The sequence below is a fragment of the Cajanus cajan genome, chromosome 3 (genome assembly GCF_000230855.2).
Source record: "Cajanus cajan strain Asha chromosome 3, NIPB_CcT2T_4, whole genome shotgun sequence".
NCBI classification, from domain to species: domain Eukaryota; kingdom Viridiplantae; phylum Streptophyta; class Magnoliopsida; order Fabales; family Fabaceae; genus Cajanus; species Cajanus cajan.
The window spans coordinates 77,766,328-77,791,188 of record NC_138519.1 but is presented as its reverse complement, the minus strand read 5'-3'; the positions used below and the strand labels follow the sequence as shown (position 1 = coordinate 77,791,188).

At 36.6% G+C, this 24,861-nt stretch overlaps 2 protein-coding genes across 4 annotated transcripts; one reads left to right on the top strand and one right to left on the bottom strand.

Annotated features, from left to right (window-relative positions):
* Positions 1-972: 972 nt before the first annotated feature.
* LOC109799445 (coronatine-insensitive protein 1) lies at positions 973-5,418 on the top strand. Its single transcript, XM_020360015.3, has 3 exons — positions 973-1,618; positions 3,457-3,928; positions 4,385-5,418. Exons 1-3 carry the CDS (start codon positions 1,140-1,142, stop codon positions 5,204-5,206), a joined length of 1,773 nt encoding a protein of 590 aa, XP_020215604.1. The 5' UTR covers positions 973-1,139; the 3' UTR covers positions 5,207-5,418.
* A 6,387-nt stretch (positions 5,419-11,805) lies between these two features.
* LOC109792723 (uncharacterized) lies at positions 11,806-24,460 on the bottom strand. 3 transcript variants are annotated; one of them, XM_083071398.1, is made up of 4 exons: positions 24,217-24,460; positions 23,858-24,130; positions 20,529-20,627; positions 11,806-20,427 (listed from the first exon to the last, which is right to left on the bottom strand). In XM_083071398.1, exon 4 carries the CDS (start codon positions 17,390-17,392, stop codon positions 12,062-12,064), a length of 5,331 nt encoding a protein of 1,776 aa, XP_082927524.1. In that variant the 5' UTR covers positions 17,393-20,427; positions 20,529-20,627; positions 23,858-24,130; positions 24,217-24,460; the 3' UTR covers positions 11,806-12,061. The 3 variants fall into 3 exon arrangements, with proteins under 3 accessions (XP_082927524.1, XP_082927523.1, XP_020207743.2); XM_083071397.1 differs by having other exon boundaries at positions 11,806-20,627; XM_020352154.3 differs by having other exon boundaries at positions 11,806-20,627; positions 23,858-24,126.
* Positions 24,461-24,861: the final 401 nt, after the last annotated feature.

Below are 24,861 nucleotides of genomic sequence, written 5' to 3'. Positions count from 1 at the left end.
TGGACACATATCTGTCAAAAAAATCTGTCGGTAATATCATTTTTCATACGGATATTTATCTATGAGAAAAAGTCCATCAATAATAAATATTTTTTTTGTAGTGATTTGAACACTCAAAATAAAAAAAATCAGAATACAGACAATTAAAACTACAAAGATAAAAGTAAACATATTAGGATTACAAGCATAATTAATTAAACTAATTTTAAAAGATATAATTTTTAAAATTAATAATAAAACTTGCTACTCCCCAAAAAAAATTGAATTATAAAATAAGGTGCACAGTCCCATTTAGGAGATCTAGCAAGAACTTCCAATATTTAACTATGTAAATGAAGCTAATCAATATGCAAACAACATAGCAATAAATGCGATATTTTAACCTCCAATTCCTTTGGAAGTTAGGATTAGACCGGTTCCATCCTCAATTCAAGTTAATATCTTCTAACAAACATAATATTATTTACTATAATTTATTTATTATAATATTCTCAACTAAATTTTGTTTCGTATTTTTTAATTTTCATAAATTATTTTTATTTAGTTAATATTTGTTATTAAAAAGAATAATATTAATTCCGCGACAGTTTTTGATATAGCATCATTCATCTTATCTCATAATTAATTTTCTTTTTGTATCTTGTTTCTTATAAAATGATGTTGTAAGGAAACATATAATAGTCCAAAATATTAGAAATCAAGTGACACTAACATGAAATTAACAGTTGATTTGTTTTGGCAGATAAGTGAAGAAATGGTTAGTGGCAGACAAAAAATAAGGATTTATTACATGAATTAATATGAGTCGTTGGTAAATGGGTGCACGTCACAGAGTGGTTACCGGAAACAAATGAGGGTCCGATGAAAATCTAAAGTCTCAACACAAACATAGCATTGCATAACTGAAAGGTATCCGAGTGAGTGACGTGTTACATCACATCACGTAAATATAAGAAACAAGAGCCAAGCCCCCAACAAGTTTTGTCGTTTCACCCAGTAGTCCCCACCACGCAACACACCATTTCCTCTCTCTCACATAGACACACACTCATCATCTCCACTCGAACCAAGACAAACCAAAACCCCTTGTTCTTGCTCTTGTTCTTGCTCTTGTTCTTGTTCTTCCTCGGATCCAATTGATGACGGAGGAGCGGAACGTGCGGAGGACGCGGGTGGTGGACGTGGTGCTGGACTGCGTCATACCCTACATCGACGACCCGAAGGACCGCGACGCAGTGTCCCAGGTGTGCCGGCGGTGGTACGAGCTGGACTCCCTCACGAGGAAGCACGTGACCATCGCCCTCTGCTACACGACCACGCCGGCGCGCCTCCGCCGGCGCTTCCCCCACCTGGAGTCCCTGAAGCTGAAGGGGAAGCCCCGCGCCGCAATGTTCAACCTCATACCGGAGGACTGGGGGGGCCACGTCACCCCCTGGGTCGCCGAGATTTCCCGCTACTTCGACTGCCTCAAGACCCTCCACTTCCGCCGCATGATCGTCAAGGATTCCGATCTTCAAATCCTCGCCTCCTCCCGCGGTCACGTGCTCCACGCCCTCAAGCTCGACAAGTGCTCCGGTTTCTCCACTGATGGACTCTCCTTTATTGCTCGCTCTTGCAGGTACTATCTCACTTCCCTCCCTTCATTATTATTCTTTTGTAGTAATTCTAGTTTGGTTCAAACTCTCTTTTTAAGAGCCTTGGCTCAAATTCAGTTCCAACTCTTGTCGAAAATAAAAATTTGGGCAATAATCATTTATTCATGAAAGATTACGGTTTTGTAAAATTTAATTAGGTTCAAACTTGCTTTCTAAGAGGTCTCAGTGAAATTGAGGTCTACGTCTTGTCGGAAAGAAAGAACTCACAAAGGATGATTAGTTTCGCGGAAATTAGTTATTAATAAAATACAAAGTTACAAAGAAATTGGGGAATAATCATTTATTGATGGAAAAATTACTTTTTTCTTGCTAATTATGGAGTGACTAAATTTTGGTGATATATATTTTTAAAAATAATTGTTGGGTCGCTGATTTTAATTTTAGGGGTAAATTTTAGAAAAATTACATTTTGATGAGGAAGTGGTTTCAGTTTCTTTTGTTTGAACTTTGAAGATGTGTGTCCTTTTTTGGGTCGAAAATGATGGTTGGACTCCCAATGTTACGAGACTAGTAGGGATATAAAGAGGGAGGAGAGAGAGGAATATGGATGTGATTGGTGGATAAGAGATATGGAGAAAAACGCTGCAAGTTAGAGGGATGTGCACTGTGCAGAGTGATTGGGTGAAGGATGGTTGCTTATGCGTGCGTTTCCCACCTGCTTTGTTTTTGCTACTTTTTAATGCTGCGAATTTGCCAGATGGTGGTTGTTTAGTTACTATTCTCAGTGGCTACAAGCAACGCCAGGTGTTTTTACTTGTTTTGCTACTCGTTCGTGCCTTTATTGCTATGTTTCCGTTCCAATTGTTTGGTAGGAAGCTTTTGTTTTATGTCATTGGTAATAAATAGTGCTCTGCCACGTTATCTGATACTGTTTCAGGTTGATGAATCCTAAATTAAATAGGAAGGGTGTATGTATGGGTTGAAGAAATACAGAGGTAGAAAGAAAAAATAAAAAATGAGAGAAAAAGAGATGACGTAGTAAATTATGTGAGGAGAAATAAAATATTAGATGAGAAAAAAGATGGAAGGGAAAGTAGAAATATGTTAATAATAACTCTTTTTTATTGATGTACTCTGTGACAGATGTAGTCGTTTTAATTCTGTTTTTGTACCGACGTGGAGCAATTCTTTTCTAATTTCTCTAATAGTTGTCAAAAATATTAAATGATTTAAATTTCATACTTCTAAAGTTTCAAATCTTCAAATTGATAGTATTTTCTAGTGACTAATCATTGATGGAGTAGTTTAAACAAGATGAAGCTCCTATATTTATTGACTAGAACTGTGGTCATCAGTTTCTTGCAACTTTTGTAGGATGAAGTGTTTGAACAGTTTGCGACCTACTTGGATGTGAGGAACATATAGAAGTCATTGTATGAGTTTTTTCAAAAGTATTTTTAGGAGAGAAAAATGAAAATAAGTTTTCTCATAAATTAAAACTAACTTATGCATGTGTTAAAATTAAGATTTTAGAGAAAATTTTTTTATAACTTAATTTATGCATAAGTTAATTTTAGTTTATGAAAAAATTTATTTAATTTTCTATTTTTCTCTCCAAAAAAGTATTTTTGAAAAAGTTTATCCAAATAGTTATACTTCCTTTAAGGGAAAAAAATCTTATAACTTCTATTGATATTTTTTTTAAGATAATTCACTCGATAATAGACATTTTTATTTGCAGGAAGGAAATTCTAGACATAATTGGAATTTTCAAGTACACTGACCTGAGCCATTGTTTCTTGGAAGCTAAAACTTATGCTAAGCCTATACTGTTTCTGACTTTAAATTTTCTTTTTGGCAGGAGTTTAAGAGTCTTGTTTTTGGAGGAAAGCTCAATTGTTGAGAAGGACGGAGAATGGCTACATGAGCTTGCTTTGAATAATACAGTTCTCGAGACTCTCAACTTTTACTTGACAGATATTGATGTGGTCAAGATTCAAGATCTTGAACTCCTAGCTAAAAATTGTCCCAACTTAGTGTCCGTGAAACTCGCCGAATGCGAAATACTGGATCTTGTGAACTTCTTTAAGAATGCCTATGCTCTGGAAGAGTTTTGCGGAGGCACCTACAACGAGGAACCAGAAAAATACTCTGCTATATCACTACCAGCAAAGTTATGTCGATTGGGTTTAACATATATTGGAAAGAATGAGTTGCCCATAGTGTTCATGTTTGCAGCCGTACTAAAAAAATTGGACCTCCTCTATGCAATGCTGGACACGGAGGATCATTGTATGTTAATCCAAAGGTGTCCAAATCTGGAAGTCCTTGAGGTAAGGTTCCACAACTTTTGCTTATCAAGACTTTCGAATTTCCCTGTCTACTCTCTATTGTAAATATGCAATTCAGTTATGCATTACATTACAGACGTATGTGTATATCTATATATAAGGGTTTGATAATATACTCCCATTTGCTTTTTAAAGGAAGTATGTCAAGTAGTTTTAACATTGAATTTGTTAAATTACTCCTCCTGCTTGAACAAATAAGTGGGAGGGATATGTTATGTTACAAAAATAATTCTTGCACGGTTGCACCTATAAAAGAAAGAGAGAAAAGAAAATTATAGGTATGGTAGGTGATATTATTTTATAGGAAGAGAAATAGTAGTGCTGATGATGAGGTGTATAAAATTGTGGGGTGTCCAAGTATAAATACCCAACAACCATTTATGACCAAAAGCATTTGAAACGTTTATTGTGAACTGATATACCTTAGTTTATGGACAGACAAGGAATGTAATTGGAGATAGAGGGTTAGAAGTTCTTGGCCGTTGTTGTAAGAGGTTAAAAAGGCTTCGGATTGAACGGGGTGATGATGATCAAGGAATGGAGGATGAAGAAGGTACTGTTTCCCATAGAGGGCTGATAGCCTTATCACAAGGGTGTTCGGAGCTTGAATACATGGCAGTTTACGTGTCTGACATTACAAACGCATCTCTGGAACATATTGGAACTCACTTGAAAAACCTGTGTGATTTTCGCCTGGTGTTGCTTGATCACGAAGAAAAGATAACCGATTTGCCACTTGACAATGGAGTGAGGGCTCTACTGAGGGGCTGTGACAAGCTGAGAAGATTTGCCCTATATCTCAGGCGTGGGGGTTTGACTGATGTTGGTCTTGGTTACATTGGTCAGTACAGTCCAAACGTGAGATGGATGCTGCTTGGTTATGTGGGTGAGTCAGATGCAGGACTTTTGGAGTTCTCTAAGGGGTGTCCTAGTCTTCAAAAGCTTGAAATGAGAGGGTGTTCTTTCTTCAGTGAGCGTGCACTTGCTGTGGCAGCAACACAATTGACTTCTCTAAGGTACTTGTGGGTGCAAGGCTATGGTGCATCTCCATCTGGACGTGATCTTTTGGCCATGGCTCGACCCTTTTGGAACATTGAGTTGATTCCTTCTAGAAAAGTGGCTATGAATAACAATACGGATGAGACTGTAGTTGTTGAGCATTCTGCTCACATTCTTGCATATTACTCTCTTGCAGGGCAAAGATCAGATTTTCCTGATACTGTTGTACCTTTGGACACTGTCGCATCTCTTGACGCCTAGACTTGTGTATATACCAATTTTTGTTTTGTTTTGTTTTTCTTCTCCCCTTTCATAAGTTGGTTCTATGTTCCTTTTAGACAGATAGTCTTGTAATAAGCTTGTTTTTTCGTTTGTAATTCAGAAACGCTTCCACTAACGCAATTGGTTCCCTTAAAACTGAACATTCTTAATTTTGTGAATAAAATGCAAGAGTTGTTATTTTTTCTCTTTCATTCATATTTCCCCATTAAACTATCGTAGACCTTGATTGGCTACAGCAAATTTAGCCCAATAACAAAAGAAAAAAGCAGCAAAACATTTTAGTATGGACCGAAAGGAAAATTGATAGTGAAAACATGGAAAGAAAATTAAGTTTCTTCCAAAACTAGTTAATTACAATTGTCTTTTAGGTTGGAGTCTCGTTAAGGTATCACAAAAATATATGCTATGATGCTATCAAACAGCTAGCATGAGTGTCATCTCGTCACCAGTTGGCATTTACAATTGACACACATTTGTCATTTTTGTCGAGGGTGCTGTTGTCATTGAACAATGGTCATATTAGTCTCATTCCAAGTGACACGTCAAATTCAAATACAGGAATGAGTGAAATGGTAATTTTATAAAGAAACTGTTTTTGGTAACCTCTATATGATCCTCTGGTCATGAAGAAACTGCATGAGAGCGCAGATCTCAATCTCATCACCCCTTTTTATTGAGATAATGTTTACATTTGTTTTATTATGTAATAAAATATTTTTCACGATTGATTTCTGATTGTTTATGGGTTCATTTGTTAATGTTTCAATAAAAACATTTGTAAAATATTTTTAAAAAATTAGAAAAGTTTCTTATATAGTTTTTCTAAATAAAAAATAAAAAATATAGATATCACAAACTATCCATTTTTTGAAAAATCCAAAATTACCCCCATATTTATCTACCTTCTATTTATTATATAAAAAAGCTGAATTGTACCTTATTACTTGACACCTTATTATAAAACTAATTTTACATGTTGTCATATTTGTCTATATGACAAATTTTCAAAATTTTTTATCTTCAATCATATTTTTTCTTTATTTTTTATATATTACATTTTTATACATTTTATTTAATCTAATTCTTATTTTTTTGTTGTCAAATTTTTATTTCATCATGTTTCTCTTCTCATTTCTCTATTGTCTAATTTTTATTTCATTATAGTACTACTTTTTTCTCTCTCTCTTTTTTTTTTCTTCTCTATCCTTTATATTATAAATTTATGTTCTATCTAATATATCTCTTATCCTCTTTGTTTAATTTTCATCTCACATGACAATCTTTGTCAGAAATGAAATGTATAATCTTTCTTCCTTTTTTTTTCCTTCTATCTTTTATATTACATATTTACATTCTATTTAATTTATCTGTCACCCTCTTTGTTTATTTTTCATTTCACATGACAAACTTTATAAAAAATGAAAGGTATTACTTTTTTTTTCCTTTTTTTTTTCTCCTCAACCCTTTATATTACATATTTACATTTTATCTAATTTATTTCCTACCCTCTTTGTTTAATTTTCATCTCACATAATAATCTTTGTCAGAAATAGAAAGTACTACTTTTTTCATCTTTTTTTTTATTATTCTTAATTTGTCAAACATAATATGAGATTTGATACATGATTACATGATATTTTTTGTCAAAAATAGAAGGTACTACTTTTTCATCTTTTTTTTCCTCACTATTCTCAACTTGTCACACATTTTATCTACAATATTATTTTTATTGTCCTTCTATATTTGTATTGAGTAAAAATTAGCTTCAAATTGTATTTAATTAATAAATTAATAATTATATAAATAATCATATTAACTAATAATTCAGATACTAAATTTAATTAAATTGTTTCTTATAAAAATACAAAATACAAAAAAAAGCTATTTTTTCATCAAAACTATAATGTGTGATAATTTAAAATTACGTTTAATATGTCATTATATATGAATTAATGATTTTATTTAATAAAGAGATTAAATTTTATTAAATTTTGAGTTACAAATAAATTAATTTTAATTATAAATAAAAATGAAGCAATATTAATTAATATTAATTTTAGATTAAAATATTTGATCATTAATTTACTATTTAAGAAATTTAATTTGATTAAATTCTCCATTTCAAAAAAAATAATAAATATTATAATAATTAATATTAATGCTAATTATAAATCATTATTAAAAAAATTACTTTTTCCAAAATCTAATAATAATTATTAATTGACATTTATGTTCATTAATAAGAAAAATAATAATTTTTTTATTAATATTAATTTTAAACAACAATTAAAAAAAATTAGCTTACATAGTTGAAAATAATGAATATATGTATATTATTTATTATCAATTTGATAAAATATTAAAATAGACTGTTTTATAATTTAATTATAAAAAATATATATTTGAATATATTACCTTTGGTTATAACTTTTTAAAAGATTATTTACTTGAATCTTATATTTTTAATTTTGAATCTAACAAAAAAAAATAAAGGATGAAATATTATATAAATATAAATATAAAAAATATTTATAGTGTACCTACAAAGGGGGTACACCAATAATCTTCTCGTAGTATGAAGGCCGAACGAGTGCTCCAATCCGATGTGAGTAGAGGGGTTGGTACCTGCAAAAGGCACTCCAACGCTCAAGTCAGAACAAGCACAGATATCTAGGATAATTAATGAACAGTGACGTTACCTTTTGACCTGAGCTATTTATACTGACATTTATGGGCCCTGGACCCCATGGGCCCTGCAACGTATTTACCGTATCAGGTAATACACCTTAATCATCTGATTAACCCCTAATCACGGGTTAAGAGCAATGAGTAATGATAGTTCGGTCCTGGTGGCCGATTGCCGTTCGGCCACCAAGTACTGCCATTCGGCGGCCGATTGGCGGTGGCCGAACGCCCCTACCCGTACACTGCCCCCCAGCCTTGAAGGAAGGTGAGGCTTTCTTCAAGGGTAGAGCAAAGACGGTTGCCAGGGTAAAGTGAACGGTTGCACAATCGTAACCGTTCGATCTCGTAACCGTTAGATCTTGGAGATCGAACGGTTACATCTTCTCTTAAATCTTGAAATTTCCCGCCTCTTTTTGAGCTTATAAATAGGTTGAGTGGTAGGGCCATTCGCACGTATTGCTCTCATCCGAATTGTGGTGGCCGAAGGTTTGAGAAGCCGATCCGAAGAGCGATTGTGGTTTTGAAAAGAAATTGGTAAGTTTTTATCGTCATGTCTAATACTTCATCGAGCTCTTCGGTCAGCAGCTCTCGGTCGTCTGCGTCCGAGGGGTCTTCGTCCAACGCTTCAAGTTCTAGCATGGTTCGGTCCCCTACCGATGTTGAAAGGCCGGATGAAAGTCTTTCTTCATCAGGAGAGACTTCTACTAGTGGGAGCGAAGAGGTCCAACAAAAGACAAAGCGCGTATCAAATCGGCAGCGGTACGGTCCGTCCGAAGTGCCAGGTTATGAATGGGTAAACGGGGAAGTGACCTCCTATTACTCGCGTTACCGAGACACGGGCATGATCACCAACTTGTTGGATTACACCAAATGCTTGAATTTTGGCGCCGCCGAGGAACCCTATCCGATAGGGGTTCGGTCATGCCGGAATAATGCCTTTCCGAACCCGGATACGGTTTGCCTGGATCAAAGTGGTGCGAAGATGGAATCGTTTTATATGTACGACTGCCTCTTTCGGGATCTCAAAGTCAAGCTGCCGTTTGATGAATTTACTATGGGGGTGTTGAGGGTGCTGAATGTTGCCCCTACCCAATTGCACCCGAACAGCTGGGCGCAATTGCAAGGTTTCAAACATTTGTGTAAGTGTGTCAACATTAAGCCTTCTCCGCTCCTCTTTCTATATTTCTATTCGTCCCGGCCTTCTATATTGGCGAAGTGGCATTCCTTAAGCCGAATAGGCGATCGACTACTATTGGATAGCTTTACTTCGTCGTACAAAAATTTCAAGGCTGGATTTTTCCGAGTGACCATCAGGCCTAATGGACGACGCTTTTTCTTTAACAAGGACGATAAGCCCTTGTTTCCTCTGTACTGGACTCGATCCCCCCGGCCGTACGACGTAGTGCCGAAGAAAATGCTGACGACCGAAGAGCGGGAGGACTTGAAGTTGTTACTTCGTCTTCCTCGGCGCTTGCCGACTAGGTCTTTAATTAACTTGGTTGAGTCTTCCCGTTGGTGGAACGACCTGATAGGTATGCTATTTGTCCTACTCCACTCGTAAACTTAATTCCTATTGATTTTTACTCAACCCTTCTTGCAGGAATCATGGTTACCAGTGGTGCCGATGAGCTGGATATACGCCACCTACTTGCTGCTCGGGTGAAGCAAGTTCGGCAATCCGGGGGGGTAGGCACGTCGGCTGCTGCACGCACCCCTCGACACAATGATGATGATCGAACTCCCCCCTCTCCTGAACGCAAGAAAAAGAAGACCAAGAAGGGAAAAGATGCTGATCGGGGCCGTTCAAAAAGAAAGAATTCTGGCGAAAGGCAAGAGCAAGCCAAGAAGGCGAAATCAGTTCCCGAAGCCTCTCCTAATCGGACCGTGATTGTGGTGCCTCCCCAATTAATGTCTCGGGCTTTTCTAAGCGACGACGCTTCGGCCGAGGCAGTGATTCGGCCAGACATGGTGTCTCCGCTTGGGCAGGAGTTCTTGGCTACCTTGGATGTGAGGGCCAAATGGAGACTTTTCTGCGAGGTACAAACTCGCTCCTTGGCACTAGCTCATCACCTAGCTATGGAGCCTATCGGCGAGGTGATGCTTTTAAAGCAAAGTCTAGAGGAAGCCGAGAAGACTGCGGCCGAGGCGATTGCAGTGAATGAAGGACTAACGGCCAAAAATCGAGAATTGTCGGCCGAGTTGGATGCTGTTCGGCGAGACAATGACACTCTTCGCCTTGACCTTCAAAAGGCGGCTAATGAGGAGCATCGCCGACTGAATGAAGCTGAAGCTGCGTATAACCGTCTTAAGGAGCAGGCTAAGGAGAAGATTGTTGCTCAACATGAAGCCGGGTTTCAGCACGCGGTTCGGCAGGCTAAGCATTTCGGCCAATTTGAAGAGGGCTTCGAGTTTGATATGACCCAAGATTTTTATCAAGGGTCACTGATGTCTTTTGCCGATATGCCTCAGGGAGCCGATCCAGATGCCACTGAACCGACTGCTGCCCCCCAGCCGGAAAATGATGTTGAAACTTCTGAGAACACCCTCGACGAGGAGAATCCCGAGAACGAGAATGATGCCGAGGGAAATCTCGAAACTGCCGTTCAATCTGATCCACCCCAAGAGTAGCGTAGTTTCTGCTAGGTTTCGTATAAATTTTTATTTGAAATGTAGATCGGAGGCCGATAGAGCCTCTTCCTTTTTGCAAATGAAATGAAATTGCCTCTTGTCTATAATATTGCCTCATTTAAATTGTTGGTCAAACTTGCATGTAAGACTCGTAATATCATTTACTTGTAGAAATGAAATCATTTGTAAGCTAAAATAAAACCGAGTGGAGGTATTCAGGATTGCGTAACTTTTTGAGCGAGGCCGAGTGGAATGGCTCGTCATTGCATTACTGTATTGGCAAGACCGAGTGGAGTCACTCGGAATTGCGTTGTTTTCTTGGCAAGACCGAGTGGAGTCACTCGGAATTGCGTTGTTTTCTTGACAAGACCGAGTGGAGTCACTCGGAATTGTGTTGTTTTTTGAGCAAGACCGAGTGGAGTCACTCGGAATTGCGTTGTTTTCTTGGCAAGACCGAGTGGAGTTACTCGGAATTGCGTTGTTTTCCTGGTAAGACCGAATGGGTTCATTCGGAAATGCTTGCTTATTGAGCAAGTCCGAAAGGGTTCATTCGGAATTGCTTGCTTTCTGAGTAAAACCGAAGGGGTTCATTCGGAATTGCTTGCTTTTTGAGCAATACCGAACGGGTTCATTCGGAATTGCTTGCTTTTTGAGCAATACCGAACGGGTTCATTCGGAATTGCTTGCTTTCTGAGTAAACCTGAACGGGTTCATTCGGAATTGCTTGCTTTTTGAGCAATACCGAACGGGTTCATTCGGAATTGCTTGCTTTTTGAGCAAAACCGAACGAGTTCATTCGGAATTACTTGCTTTTTGAGCAAAACCGAACGGGTTCATTCGGAATTGCTTGCTTTTTGAGCAAAACCGAACGGGTTCATTCGGAATTGCTTGCTTTTTGAGCAATACCGAACGGGTTCATTCGGAATTGCTTGCTTTTTGAGCAATACCGAACGGGTTCATTCGGAATTGCTTGCTTTTTGAGCAATACCGAACGGGTTCATTCGGAATTGCTTGCTTTTTGAGCAAAACCGAACGAGTTCATTCGGAATTACTTGCTTTTTGAGCAAAACCGAACGGGTTCATTCGGAATTGCTTGCTTACAAGATTTTTTAAGGCACATCCTTAGCCGAGTTGAACAACTCGGGAGGGAAGCCTGTTGCGAGATTTTTTAAGGCACATCCTTAGCCGAGTTGAACAACTCGGGAGGGAAGCCTGTTGCGAGATTTTTTAAGGCACATCCTTAGCCGAGTTGAACAACTCGGGAGGGAAGCCTGTTGCGAGATTTTTTTTAAGGCACATCCTTAGCCGAGTTGAATAACTCGGGAGGGAAGCCTGTTGCGAGATTTGAGCAGTTAAGAATTGTCAAATATAATAGAAGAACTGAAGCAGTTTCATTAATGGGTGCCTCGTTAAAAACCTTGTCGGCCAAAACCCCTTTTCACTTTTTTATAAGGGGAGAAAAGACCGATCAAGGAAAAGAGTGCACCATCGGTTTACACAAGGTCCTTTTTACAGCATATACTAGCTATAATATGTCTTCAAATGAGAAGCGTTCCACGTTCTGGGAATGACCTTGCCCGAGAGTTCTTCCAACTTGTATGCGCCGTTTTCCAGATTAAGTCGTACCCGAAATGGACCATCCCAGTTAGCAGCCAACTTGCCTTCTTTCGTATTGCGTCTTGCCGATCCTTGCACTCTCCACACCAAGTCGCCCTCTTGGAAACTTCTTTTAATGAGGTTGGAATTAAACCTAGGAGCCATCTTTTGCTTGCAAGCTTCCGCTATAATCTCTGTTCTGATACGGACTTCATCAACCATGTCAACTTCAGCTCGGAGAGATACATCATTGGAAATTTCATCAAAATATTGTCGCCGAAAAGATGGTTCTCCTACCTCAACAGGTATCATTGCTTCAGTGCCATATGTTAGCCGAAAGGGTGTTTCTTTAGTCGTGGACTGAGGCGTGCACCGATAAGCCCATAAAACCTCTAACAGCTCCTCTGCCCAAGCTCCCTTGGCATCTCCCAATCTTTTCTTTAATTCACCAAGAATTACCTTATTTGCTGCTTCGGCCTGCCCATTAGCTTGCGGATGTTCTACCGATGTGAATCTGTGCTTGATGCCGAGATCCTGAATGAACCGATTAAGTTTTTGATCGGTGAATTGCAAACCATTATCGGTTACAATTGCATATGGAATGCCGAAGCGTGTAATGATGTTTTTCCACAAAAACTTTTGAACATTAGCAGCCGTGATGCTAGCAAGTGGCTCGGCCTCGACCCATTTCGTGAAATAGTCGACAGCAACTAACAAAAATTTGCATTGACCCTTGGCAATTGGAAAAGGTCCAAGAATATCCATACCCCACATTGCGAACGGCCAAGGTGAATTAATACCATGAAGTTCTTCAGCTGAAGCATGAATAAGGTTACCATGCCGTTGGCATGATATACAGTGTTTTACGAACGTTACACAATCGTCCCTGAGAGTAGGCCAATAGTATCCTGCGCGAAGCACCTTAGTGGCCAGAGTTCGTCCTCCCGAATGAAAACCGCATATCCCTTCATGAATCTCTCTCAATATATAATTGGCTTGCTCTTTATCAACACATTTTAACAACGGAACCGAGAATCCTCTTCTATACAGCTCTCCTCCAATTATCGTATATCTAGCAGCCTGCGTTCGGAGCTTTTTAGCAGCTGTTGGATCTGATGGTAGTTTGCCATGTTCAAGATGCTCCACTATCTCAGTGATCCATGTTCGAGCAGACTCCTGCACTGTCAAACATTCGGCAGCTACCACACTCGGCGCTTCAAGTTCCAAGTGAAGCGTGGTTCTCAATTGTCCGGGTTTTCTTGTACTGCTTGCCAACCGAGCCAACTGATCTGCCCTCCCATTGTTTTCTCTCGGGGTGTGCTTTACGTGAACTTCTTCAAACATATCACGCATTTTTTGAAACAAATGATAATATTTTAACAAGTTCGCATCTTTTACTTGAAAATTATCATTCACCTGCTCGGCTACAATTTTTGAATCGGTCCAGCACTCCAATCGGCTGACCCCGATCTCTCGTGCGAGCCTTAATCCTGCCAACAGCGCTTCATACTCGGCCTGGTTATTTGAAGCTTTAAACGAAAACCGTAATGATTGTTCTAGAATCAATCCTGTTGGTCCTTCCAAAATTATGCCAGCTCCACTACCTTGGCTGTTTGAGGAACCATCCACGTGTATCGTCCACAAACTATTCACAAAACAACCTTTCGGCTGCAACTCATTGATAAAATCTACCAAGCACTGGGACCTGATCGGCCCTCTAGGCTGAAAACCAATATCAAACTCTGATAATTCGATAGACCAAGCCATCATTCTTCCTGCCAATTCTGGTTTACGCAACACTTTCGCTATCGGGCAATCAGTTCGAACGATGATTTGGTGACTTTGGAAATATTGCCGAAGGCGCCGAGCGGTATGGACTAACCCCAGTGCCACTTTTTCCAAAAGCTGGTATCTTGTCTCAGCCTCCTGTAGCATTCGACTGATGAAGTAAATAGGTTGTTGTTCCTCCCGTTCTTGAATTAGAGCTGTACTTATTGTATCATTTGATATACATAAATAGAGCACAATTGGTAACGTTAGATCGGGTTTAGAAAGTATAGGCGGCGAACCGAGACGTTCCTTTAGGGTCCGAAAGGCCTTTTCACATTCATCAGACCATTCAAATTTTTTCGCTTTTCTCAACAATCCCATCATGGGTTTCGTTATTTCGGCCAGACACGAGAGAAATCGTGATAACGCTGTAAGCCGACCTGCTAGTTGTTGAACTTGTTTAAGGTTCTGAGGGCTTGTCATGTTGACGATTGCCATGCACTTGTCAGGATTAGCTTCGATACCTCTCGCCGAAAGCATGAAGCCTAGGAATTTGCCTCCGGACACTCCAAATACACACTTCTCCGGATTAAGCCGCATGTCATACTTGCGCACCTGTTGGAATACTTCCGAAAGGTCCGATACATGCCGATCGATGCTTCTGGATTTTACGACCATATCATCCACGTACACTTCCATGTTCTTGCCTATTTGGTGTTGAAAAACTTTGTTCATCAATCTTTGATACGTTGCCCCCGCATTTTTCAACCCAAAAGGCATTACCTGATAACAATAATTGGCCGAGTCGGTTATGAAAGCCGTCTTCTCCTCATCTCGAGAATGCATGGGGATTTGGTTATATCCCGAATAAGCGTCAAGAAAAGTTAAAATTCCATGGCCGGAGGCACCATCAACTAACCGATCTATATTTTGGAGTGGGTATGCATCTTTCGGACATGCTTTATTGAGGTTAGTATAATCAGTACACATTCTCCACTTTCCATTCGATTTTTTCACCATCACTACATTGGCTAACCAAGTGGTATAATGAACCTCCCGAATGAACCTAGCCTCAAGCAACTTGGCTATCTCCGTTTCAACTGCAAGCTTCCTTTCCGTCCCCATTTTTCTTTTACGTTGTGCAATTGCCTTTGCTTCAGTGCAGACTGACAACTTATGACACATAACCTTAGGGTCCACACCAGGCATGTCTGAAGGTGTCCACGCAAAAAGATCTTTATTTTTCAATATAACCTCGCACAGGGCGGAACGATCTTCTCCAGACATGTCGGCGCCGATGTATGTAACCTGAACAGGATGAACACCGATCTGAAATTGCACTTTTAATTCAACCGGTTCTACTCGCTCTTCGTTGTTCATTCTTGGATCAAGATCCCAAACCGGCTCCTCTACTGGTGCTGAGGCGTTAACGACATGAACCCTTTTTGACCTCGACCTTTTTTCTTCCAATGGCGCAAGTCGCAAACTAGCGTAGTAACATTCCCTAGCTGCCTTCTGATCGGCGTGAATTGTGATGATTTTCCCTTTATCAGATGGAAACTTCATCGCTAGGTGTGGTGTTGAAACGATAGCTCCTAATGCATTCAAGGATGGCCTGCCGAGGAGAATATTGTATGAAGTACTAGCTTCAACCACAATATACTTCACTTGAATTTCTCTGCTTTCCTGCTCCTCAAAACCAAAGCGCGTGAAGAGTTTAATATAACCTCTGGTACTTACTCTTTCTCCTGCAAAACCGACCAATGGATCATCATAAGGGAGCAATTCTTTTTCAGAAATACCCAACTGTTTAAATGTATTCCAATATAATATATCAGCCGAGCTGCCTTGATCGATCAACGTTTTCTTGACAAGGCAATTATGAATTTCCACACTAATAACCATCGGGTCGTCTTGCTCGGGATCAATGCCTTTGAAATCAGCATCAGTGAAGGTTATTGCTGGTATCTTCCGAGAAGAGTGTCTATGAACAGTGTTGACCGACCGAACTGCTCTAAGATGCCTTTTTTGAGCCGAAGAAGTTGAGCCTCCACCAGCAAACCCTCCTGCAATGGTATTAATTACCCTCCTATGTGATGGTGCCGAAGTATCTTTTCTTTCACGCGACCTGCTTCTTTCACGTGACCTGCTTCTTTCTCGTGAGGCTCTATCAGAACGGTCCTGCCTGCGCCGGTCCTGATATCTAGGTTGATATGAACGAGCTTGAGACGACCCTGACCGATCCACACAGTTATGCAATTTGCCTTGCTTAATCAAATCTTCTATTTTGTCTTTAAGGGCAGCACATTCGTCAGTGGAATGTCCACGATTGCGATGATACCGACAAGATTTACTAGTGTCCGCTCGTGGCGGAGTGGATGCTCTTTTTGGAATTGTCAACACTTCTGAAACTATAGCTTGTTCAAGCACCGCAGCACGGCTGGTATTGAGTGGAGTGTATTGAGTGTACTTCGGACCCCGATTAGGCCGATCCCGAAGAGATATCTCCTTGCCTCGCCCCCTGTATGATTGTTCTGGCTGCTTTTCTATCTTGCTCGACGATTCAGCTCGGGCCTGATTACGATACTCTGCCAACTCTTCCATCTGCATGTATTTGTCAGCCCGTCTTCTTAGATCATTCATGTCCGAAGGTGGCTTTTTACAAATACTATTGACAAACGGCCCCGGTTTTAAGGCTGTTGTGAGATGATGCAGTGCGACGGCTGGGTTAAGGTCTCTAATCTCCAAAGTTGCTTTGTTGAACCGATCCATAAAGGTCCTAAGAGATTCCTTCTTGTCTTGGCGAAGGCCGACTAGAGATAGGGATGTCAGACTATGAGGGCGACTCGTTGCGAATTGAATGGTGAACTGAGATGACAAAGTGCTGAAGGAATCGATGGAATTGGGAGGGAGCCGAGTAAACCAGCTCAATGCCCTTCCTTTGAGTGACGTTGGGAAAATCCGACATAAGGCAGCATCGTCAGTTGTACTCAATGTCACCTGTGTCAAGAAAACATCAAGATGTTCGTCAGGATCAGTGGTACCATCATATTTATCAATAGACAAGGATTTCCAGTTATCCATCAACGGAAGTTGCATGATGGTAGGAGTGAAGGGGTGTCGGTGCGATCCAACAGTTGTCAAGTCTGCAGGGCGACCGACGGTGGGTAAAGCCGAGGGGGGTTTTCCAGGTGCCACTGCCGAGGCATGTGGAGCTGAGGTGTGGATTGCATGGGATTGATACGATCCCTGAGTTTGTGTGTTGGTGACATGAGTCGGTTTCCAGGAAGTGTCTTGACTTTTTAACACCTCGTTTTCGGCTCTTAAGGCCGAAAGCTCTCTTGCATCTCTCTCTCGCTGCTGTTTCATCAACTCCATTTCCTGTTTCAACAATCGAACCGTTTCGGAAAGATCCGTTTCATCAACAACCTCCACACGTTCCTCATTTTGATGGTCTTGAGTGTTTGTTCTCCTAGTTATCGCCATTACACTTAGTTAAACTTCCAATTACCTTCGTTCGGCCCCACGGTGGGCGCCAAATGTACCTACAAAGGGGGTACACCAATAATCTTCTCGTAGTATGAAGGCCGAACGAGTGCTCCAATCCGATGTGAGTAGAGGGGTTGGTACCTGCAAAAGGCACTCCAACGCTCAAGTCAGGACAAGCACAGATATCTAGGATAATTAATGAACAGTGACGTTACCTTTTGACCTGAGCTATTTATACTGACATTTATGGGCCCTGGACCCCATGGGCCCTGCAACGTATTTACCGTATCAGGTAATACACCTTAATCATCTGATTAACCCCTAATCACGGGTTAAGAGCAATGAGTAATGATAGTTCGGTCCTGGTGGCCGATTGCCGTTCGGCCACCAAGTACTGCCATTCGGCGGCCGACTGGCGGTGGCCGAACGCCCCTACCCGTACATATAGTAATATTTTTTCTTTATAAATCCTATTATAAACAATAATAAATTTATTTATTATAAAAAATCAATAACAAACTTATATTACATAATTAAAAAATTATATATAAAACTTATATATTAATTAATAAAATAATATATTTTTAATACGCGGATGTATGTCTAGTTAATATTCAATTTTTCCGGGACCCGGAGATTTAAACTCATATTAGCTAGATTAAAATTAATTTGATACGCAACTTGTTTGAAGTTTTTCGCTATTCAAGTTTATAAAACATATTTTGTTTTCTCTCTCCGAAATTGAACTTTACCTATCTCAGATTATGCACACTTAAGTTGCAAACTTCGTTAATCCTGGCATTCATATATAGTAGTGCCCTTAGAAATTAATTTCCAGACCTAATTGTTCACAACTACTGAAGTATGTTAATGGTTAATATCAATATAGTGGTCAAAGAGAAGGCTAGTAATTGTATAAATTTGGTTTTTCCATTGGTTTTTTAGCCGGATAGAATTAACGTCAACAACAATTTTACTTTCAAATATTTAATATAATTTTACATTCAAAATTTTAATTTAAGATTATTGATTAAGTTGAAATAATCTCATGTCAATTGGCATGTTTTCGTGATGACATCGTTTTTCTCAGTAATATTATATGTAACAATTTCTACAAAATTAAAATTCATATCACTTTCTTGCATAAATTATTGACTAAAATAGTAATTAGGTTTATATATAATGTTTAAGTTTAAATTTCGAAATACAGTTCATTTTTTTTTTACTCTTTTATGAATTTAATTTTTATTATAAATATTAATTAGAAACTAGTGATTGAAATTTTGATACTATACACATGTATAATAAATTACAAAATTGTTAAAATATCCTTATTCTTTAAAGTTCTTTAACCTTACCTCTAAATCTGTCTTTTTGTATTGTTGATAGACAGAAAGAAAATAAAGAGACAAGAAGTGTGTAAAAGTAGAGTGTAAATAGAGATTGTTAGATCGAAGAAAAATAAAGTAGTTGACAATTTTTTGAGAGTTTATTTAATTCAAAAAATAATAAATAAAATTATTATTACTATTATTTAATAATTAGTATTATATTTCAGTTATTGTTATTATTATATAATTATAATAATTATTTTTATATATTTTGTCATCATTTGTTGGGCGCGGATTGGGATTTTTTTTGGGAGGGGAAGGGGTAATAGATTGAAGATTATTATTGGTCTGGTGGAGTTGTGTAAAGGGGAGGGTGGAAAGAGAGTAAACACTCCTAATCAATTAACAAAGGGATAAATATAAGAAAAGTAGAGACATAATTGATTGGATCTCGCATGATAATTGATTATATTGCATCTATAGCGTATTTATTTTATTTTAAATTTACATTGTTTAATTCTTTTTTTTTTTTTTGGAATTGATGAAGATTTCTTCTCATTTCATCTTGTGCTACCAAATTGTGGATGTATAATAGTTTTTACACATTTTTTTTCTCTCCTTCCCTCTTATTTCATCGCTATCAAACATTTTTATTTTATAAATGTTAGGGTTTAGTAGACATTTTTTTCATGCTTAAAAATCATAATTTATTGAATTCCTAAATATTGAGAATTATGATTTTTAAGAATGATTTCGGCTATGTTTGAAAATCCATTTGAAATATTGCAAACAAACGTCAGATCCTTCTTGTCCCAAATGCCAGGTCTTAGAAAGCATTGACCATATCTTGAGAGGTAGCGATCTGGGTAAGTCAACCTCGTTACAACTAACAAATGACCATCTCTCTACAAGCTTCTTTAAGGGTGATGTAGTTCATTGGATTAGCTCTAACCTATCATTTTGAAGAGATGGAACAGATCCTTAATTGACCTTTGTCTTTTGTAGTTGCTCTAGATGAATTTTGGAAAGCAAGAAATGAACTTGTCTTTAAATAACATTACTTTGTTTCATGTTTAGTAACCTCCATCTAAAGAAGATGTGATAATATTTCAAGACTATATATGATGAATTATTAAGCTTTTAATATAATCTTTATAAAAAAAATAAACATAAGTCAATTTGTAAATATTTAATAATTTAAAATTAATGTTAAATGGTATTTAATACTTGAAAAATAATATTATTAGACAATTTTTAATAATTAAAATATAATATTAGACATTGTTTTTTCTTTTATGAATTTACAAACTTATTCTAAATTACATTACATCCAATACTCACTATTAAAAAATAAAATAGATTTCAAGCATAGTAATGTAAAATTTTAAATATTGGTATATCAGATCTACTTAAAAAAAGACATCAAAATCTGTTAAAAGTTAAAACAAAAAAAATAAGTGCATAAACTTATTTCGTTTAATGTTTTACTCAAATCATCATATATATCCTTAAAATATACTACATTGTGAGACATTGAAAATACACCCGAAATTTGCTCCTTAATAATATTCTAAAAGACCTTTCATTCAATCACTTGTTTCCAAATGACTCCCCAAAAGACAACTGAAACTATCTTAGCATTGAAGAACAATGAAGTCATCCAATTGAGAGATCTACCATGAAAAAATCTACCATTTTAATCTGAAAAATAAAATATTCATGTGAGCTTTTTCATGATAAAATATACATTTAAAGAGAAATCCTAATCAAACTAAATTTTGTTTTGCTAACTTGCGAGCAACCTTTTTTAGTAATTGGAACACATATGTATCATTTTCTTTGACGTGTTTTGGATCAACACCTCCAAAAATTAGTTCACCTCCCTTCTTTGCATTTGGCTCCTGTTAAACAAAAAAGAGAACACTAGCTCACTTATTGTACTTGTAATTTATAATGAATAATAAGAAGCAAACATTGCCATTTTGGTATATGTTTTAAATCTAAATTCACTCTTGTGATAAGACTATTTTTTGTTAATCAACAATCATGAGACAAAACTTGAAACTAGCTACTACTCTCCCATGCTAAAATCAAATGTGAGTGGCTGTGAGTCATTCTGATAAATTCAAAAAAAATAAGGCCACCCTTATTACATTACATCACATTAGCATGCAACAACAACCTAATAGCATCAATGTATTTGTACATCACCCATTTTCTTCCATTGCTTCTCACACCTTTCAAAAACAACCTTGAGAGAAAAAGAATTAAATCCTTTCCTTATCCTTCACGTCCAATAACAACAACAACAACACCAACACCATCCCATCTCAAGAAAAAAATTAAAAAAACATTATTTTTCTCTTCCATGCATTAAAAATATCTTTTGACCACACATTCTTTAAATCCTTACAAGGAACTGAGATTTGGCTCCACTTTTTTGTTCCTACTTTTCATCTTTATTGTTGCTAACTCTAATTGACTAGTTCTATGCCCGCCTCAAAGGCTTGCTAACTTTGCCATAGCACCACTAGAGAAACCTCTTGTGTATAATTGAATTAAAGATTATCAATTAAGCATAGAAAAACAAAAAATAAAAAAAGAGACCAAGGTATGTAAACTAGACATGGAGCCACAGTCCCTCTGAAGCTCAATATTAAATTCAATCCTCACATATTACAATACTGCAAATAATTATAGGGTATCACCAAAGAAAGTTTGCAACATATTGTTTACATACACATATCTCAGTAATATTTATTAATTTATAGGTTAATCTGTCACCTACTGCTCATCATAATTGAATTAAAGATTATCTAAATTTTCAAACGTCACATTATCCACGAGTAATTAAGATAAGCCTTCGGCCAATGAACTTTGCATTCAAGTTTGGCAACCCAATGCATATGAATATCAACTCAACATTAAATATGCCTTCAGTACAGCCAATTTTTTTTCTTCACATTTAACTACCAATTGCAAGTTAACAAAAGATGAAATCTATATTAAAATCAATTAGAACCAATATAAGTATGAGCAATCTTGTACATGCAAGAATCACAACAAACAACTAGTCACCATACATAACAAATCAATTTTAGAGTATGCACTCCAATCCAAGAACTTAGAGCCAAAAGTCATTAAGAATAGAGGAAAGCAAAATTGATTCAAAGTTAAACTTGAGACAAAGAGATTTGCCAACCCCGTGCCTACATGAAACAAATGAATAAGTATAATAAAACAAAGAAATCAAACACGAAATTGAAAATGAAACCCTAAATAATAAATAAACAAATTCAATAAAAATCAAATGAAGTCCTATCTAAAAGAGAAGAAAGACGAAAGTATAAGAAAACAACGAAATCAAACATGAAATTAAAAATGAAACCTAGATAATAAACTAATTCAATAAAAATAAAATCTTATCTAAAAAGAGAAGAAAGATGAAAGTATAAGAAAACAATGAAATCAAACATGAAATTGAAAACGAAACCCTAGAAATAAACTAATTAAGTAAAATTCAAATGAAAACCTATCTAAAAGACTTTTAATAATATTTTTACATAATTAGGTAACATTTTTTAAATGTTATCAAAGTAGTATTTTTGTAACATTTTAATAATGTTGCCAAGATTTTGTTAACTTTATAAAATAATAATTATTTTTAATTTAAATATTACTATCAATTATTATATTTTTATGATTCCTAAACTTTTAGGAGTTCCTTAAATTTTTAGGGAAAGACATTTTTAGTTAGTCACCATTAATTATATATAGAATATCAAATTTCATTTATCTTAAATATAACTATATGAGTATATATACTCTTTATGAGTCATTAATCTATTCGATGTGAGATTTTAATTATGAGTTACAATTAGATATAAGAGAAATATACTTTTTTTTACTCGATGTGAGATTTTGATTTTAGAAACAATTATAGTAACATTTTTCAAAAAAATGTTGCAAAATAACTTATGTAATTTTTTTTTACTCGATATGGGACTTTGATTTTGAAAACACTTAAAAAGAATAATATTGAAATAAGAAATGTTACTCTATCTATAATGACATTTTTCAAAAAAGTGTTACAAAATAACATATTTATTTAATATATAGTAACATTTTAATAAATGTAAACAAGAAAATATTGCTAAAGGATTAAAATCTAGTAGTAGAAGAGCACGTCAACGAAGAAGTTGCAACTACAAGCAAGGATCGTAAGTGCAAGGGAGAGTGAAGTTTGCGAGGAGCGAGCAAGGGTCGAGAAGGACAGACAGTGAATATTGAGCGAGTAATTTGAAATTCACCAAGTTTGAGGGAGAATTTGAAATTCTTCTAAATGATATCATTTAGAATTCCTTTTAAATCACTTATCCAAACAAATAATTTAATTATAAAATAATTAATTTTTTTTAAATAAATAAATTATCATTTTAAATTATCTTATCCAAACATATTATTAGAATTTTTTATAGGGCCTCGAATCATGCAATTATCAATTAAAATATACAATTAATCATACAATTAAATAATTCATCTCATTAATTGTACAAGAAAAATAATAAAAGCAAAAGAGCTTAATTAAGAAAAACACCTCATGCACAAATAATTAAAAGAAATGAGATTGGAGACCAATCTCGCCGGTCGTCACCCAACATACAAATTCACTCTTAGAACAAGGTTTTTCATTCACTAGTAGAAAAAAGACTTTTAAAATCGGTTATTTTTAACTTTTAAAATCGGTTCCACAACCGATTTTAAAAGAGCCGATTTTAAAAAGAAGTGGAGATGGAGATAGAGCCTTAAACTTAATAATTATGCCATAGATTACGGGACTATAGAAGATATACTAAAGTTGCATAGTTTTATTCACAACTTGCTCAAAAGCCACTCAAAACAAAGGATCATAGTAGATAAAGACACTCAAAGAAAAACTCACACACACTCTTTGCCAAGCTACTGCACGCTATTAACAACACATCTTTTAAGACACAAAAGTCACCTTCTATAATATTGGTTTTGTTTTCTCTTGTTTGATTTTTCCCCACAGATCATAACACTAGACAAATATAAAACAAGTGGAAATTACTGTAAGAATCAACAGAAATCCTACCAAAAAAAACATTACCAGTAGCAGAAGAAGCCGCAAAAGCACCAAAGGCAAGCACAGACGGCGACAAGGTCGTGCTCCTGGTTCCCACGGTTGTAGCAGTGGTGGTTGTCACCGTCGAGAACAGTGATGGCGATGGCGAAGACAAAAACAAACCCGCAAAAGCACCAAACGCATGCACAGACAGCGACAAGGTCGTGCTCCCGGTGCCCACTGTTGAAGCAGTGGTGGTTGTAACCGTCGAGAACAGCAGCGCCGAAGACGAAAACAAACCCGGTGCCTTCAACCTTCCTACATTCCAGAAAATCAAAAACCCATTCTTTGGCTTGAAAAGAATTAACCTCAATGTGGCCAGCTATAATCAAACAACAACATACCTTATGGGAGATGAGGAACTCACAATGAACGACCATGAATGGCCAACGACGAGGAACGATGATGAACAACTACAACGAAGAGAAAAAATGCGTTCGAAAGATAAACTTGCGGGAGAAAATGAGGGTGCAAATTTGAGGAGGATATTTAAAATCGGTTTATTGAGAACCGATTTTGTATGATGCAAACAAAATCAGTTCCAAAATAAACCAATTTTGTATAGACTATACAAAATCAGTTCTTTGTGAACCGATTTTAAAAGATAAAGAGAATTTAATTTTTAAAATCGGTTAAAATTTAATCGATTTTAAAAGGTCTTTTAAAATCGGTTAAATTTTAACTGGTTTTAAAAACGATAGCATTAAAAGAGAATGCTTAAAATGACAACAGATCAAAAACTTTCCTTTTTTAAGAAAAAACTTTTCTTTCTTTCTCTTAACCATAAGCCAAAACTTACCCAACCAAAGTTACTAATTTATTTTCCCTCAATTACTTAAATAAAACATTTAATCAAATCACTTTAAAACAACTCCATTAATTACAACAAAAATATTTATTAAATACTTATATTTTATGAAAAAATGGAATGTTATAATAATTGACTTCTATATATTAAATGTAATCAACTATGCGAGAACTTTGTTACA

What these genes read in the sequence shown, in the direction of transcription:
- LOC109799445 (XM_020360015.3), top strand. Translation starts at nt 1,140, where the DNA reads ATGACGGAGGAGCGGAACGTGCGGAGGACGCGGGTGGTGGACGTGGTG. An exon ending in TTTATTGCTCGCTCTTGCAG is followed by an intron (nt 1,619 to 3,456) that starts GTACTATCTCAC and finishes TCTTTTTGGCAG; the next exon opens with GAGTTTAAGAGTCTTGTTTT. An exon ending in CAAATCTGGAAGTCCTTGAG is followed by an intron (nt 3,929 to 4,384) that starts GTAAGGTTCCAC and finishes GTTTATGGACAG; the next exon opens with ACAAGGAATGTAATTGGAGA.
- LOC109792723 (XM_083071397.1), bottom strand. Translation starts at nt 17,392, where the DNA reads ATGGCGATAACTAGGAGAACAAACACTCAAGACCATCAAAATGAGGAA.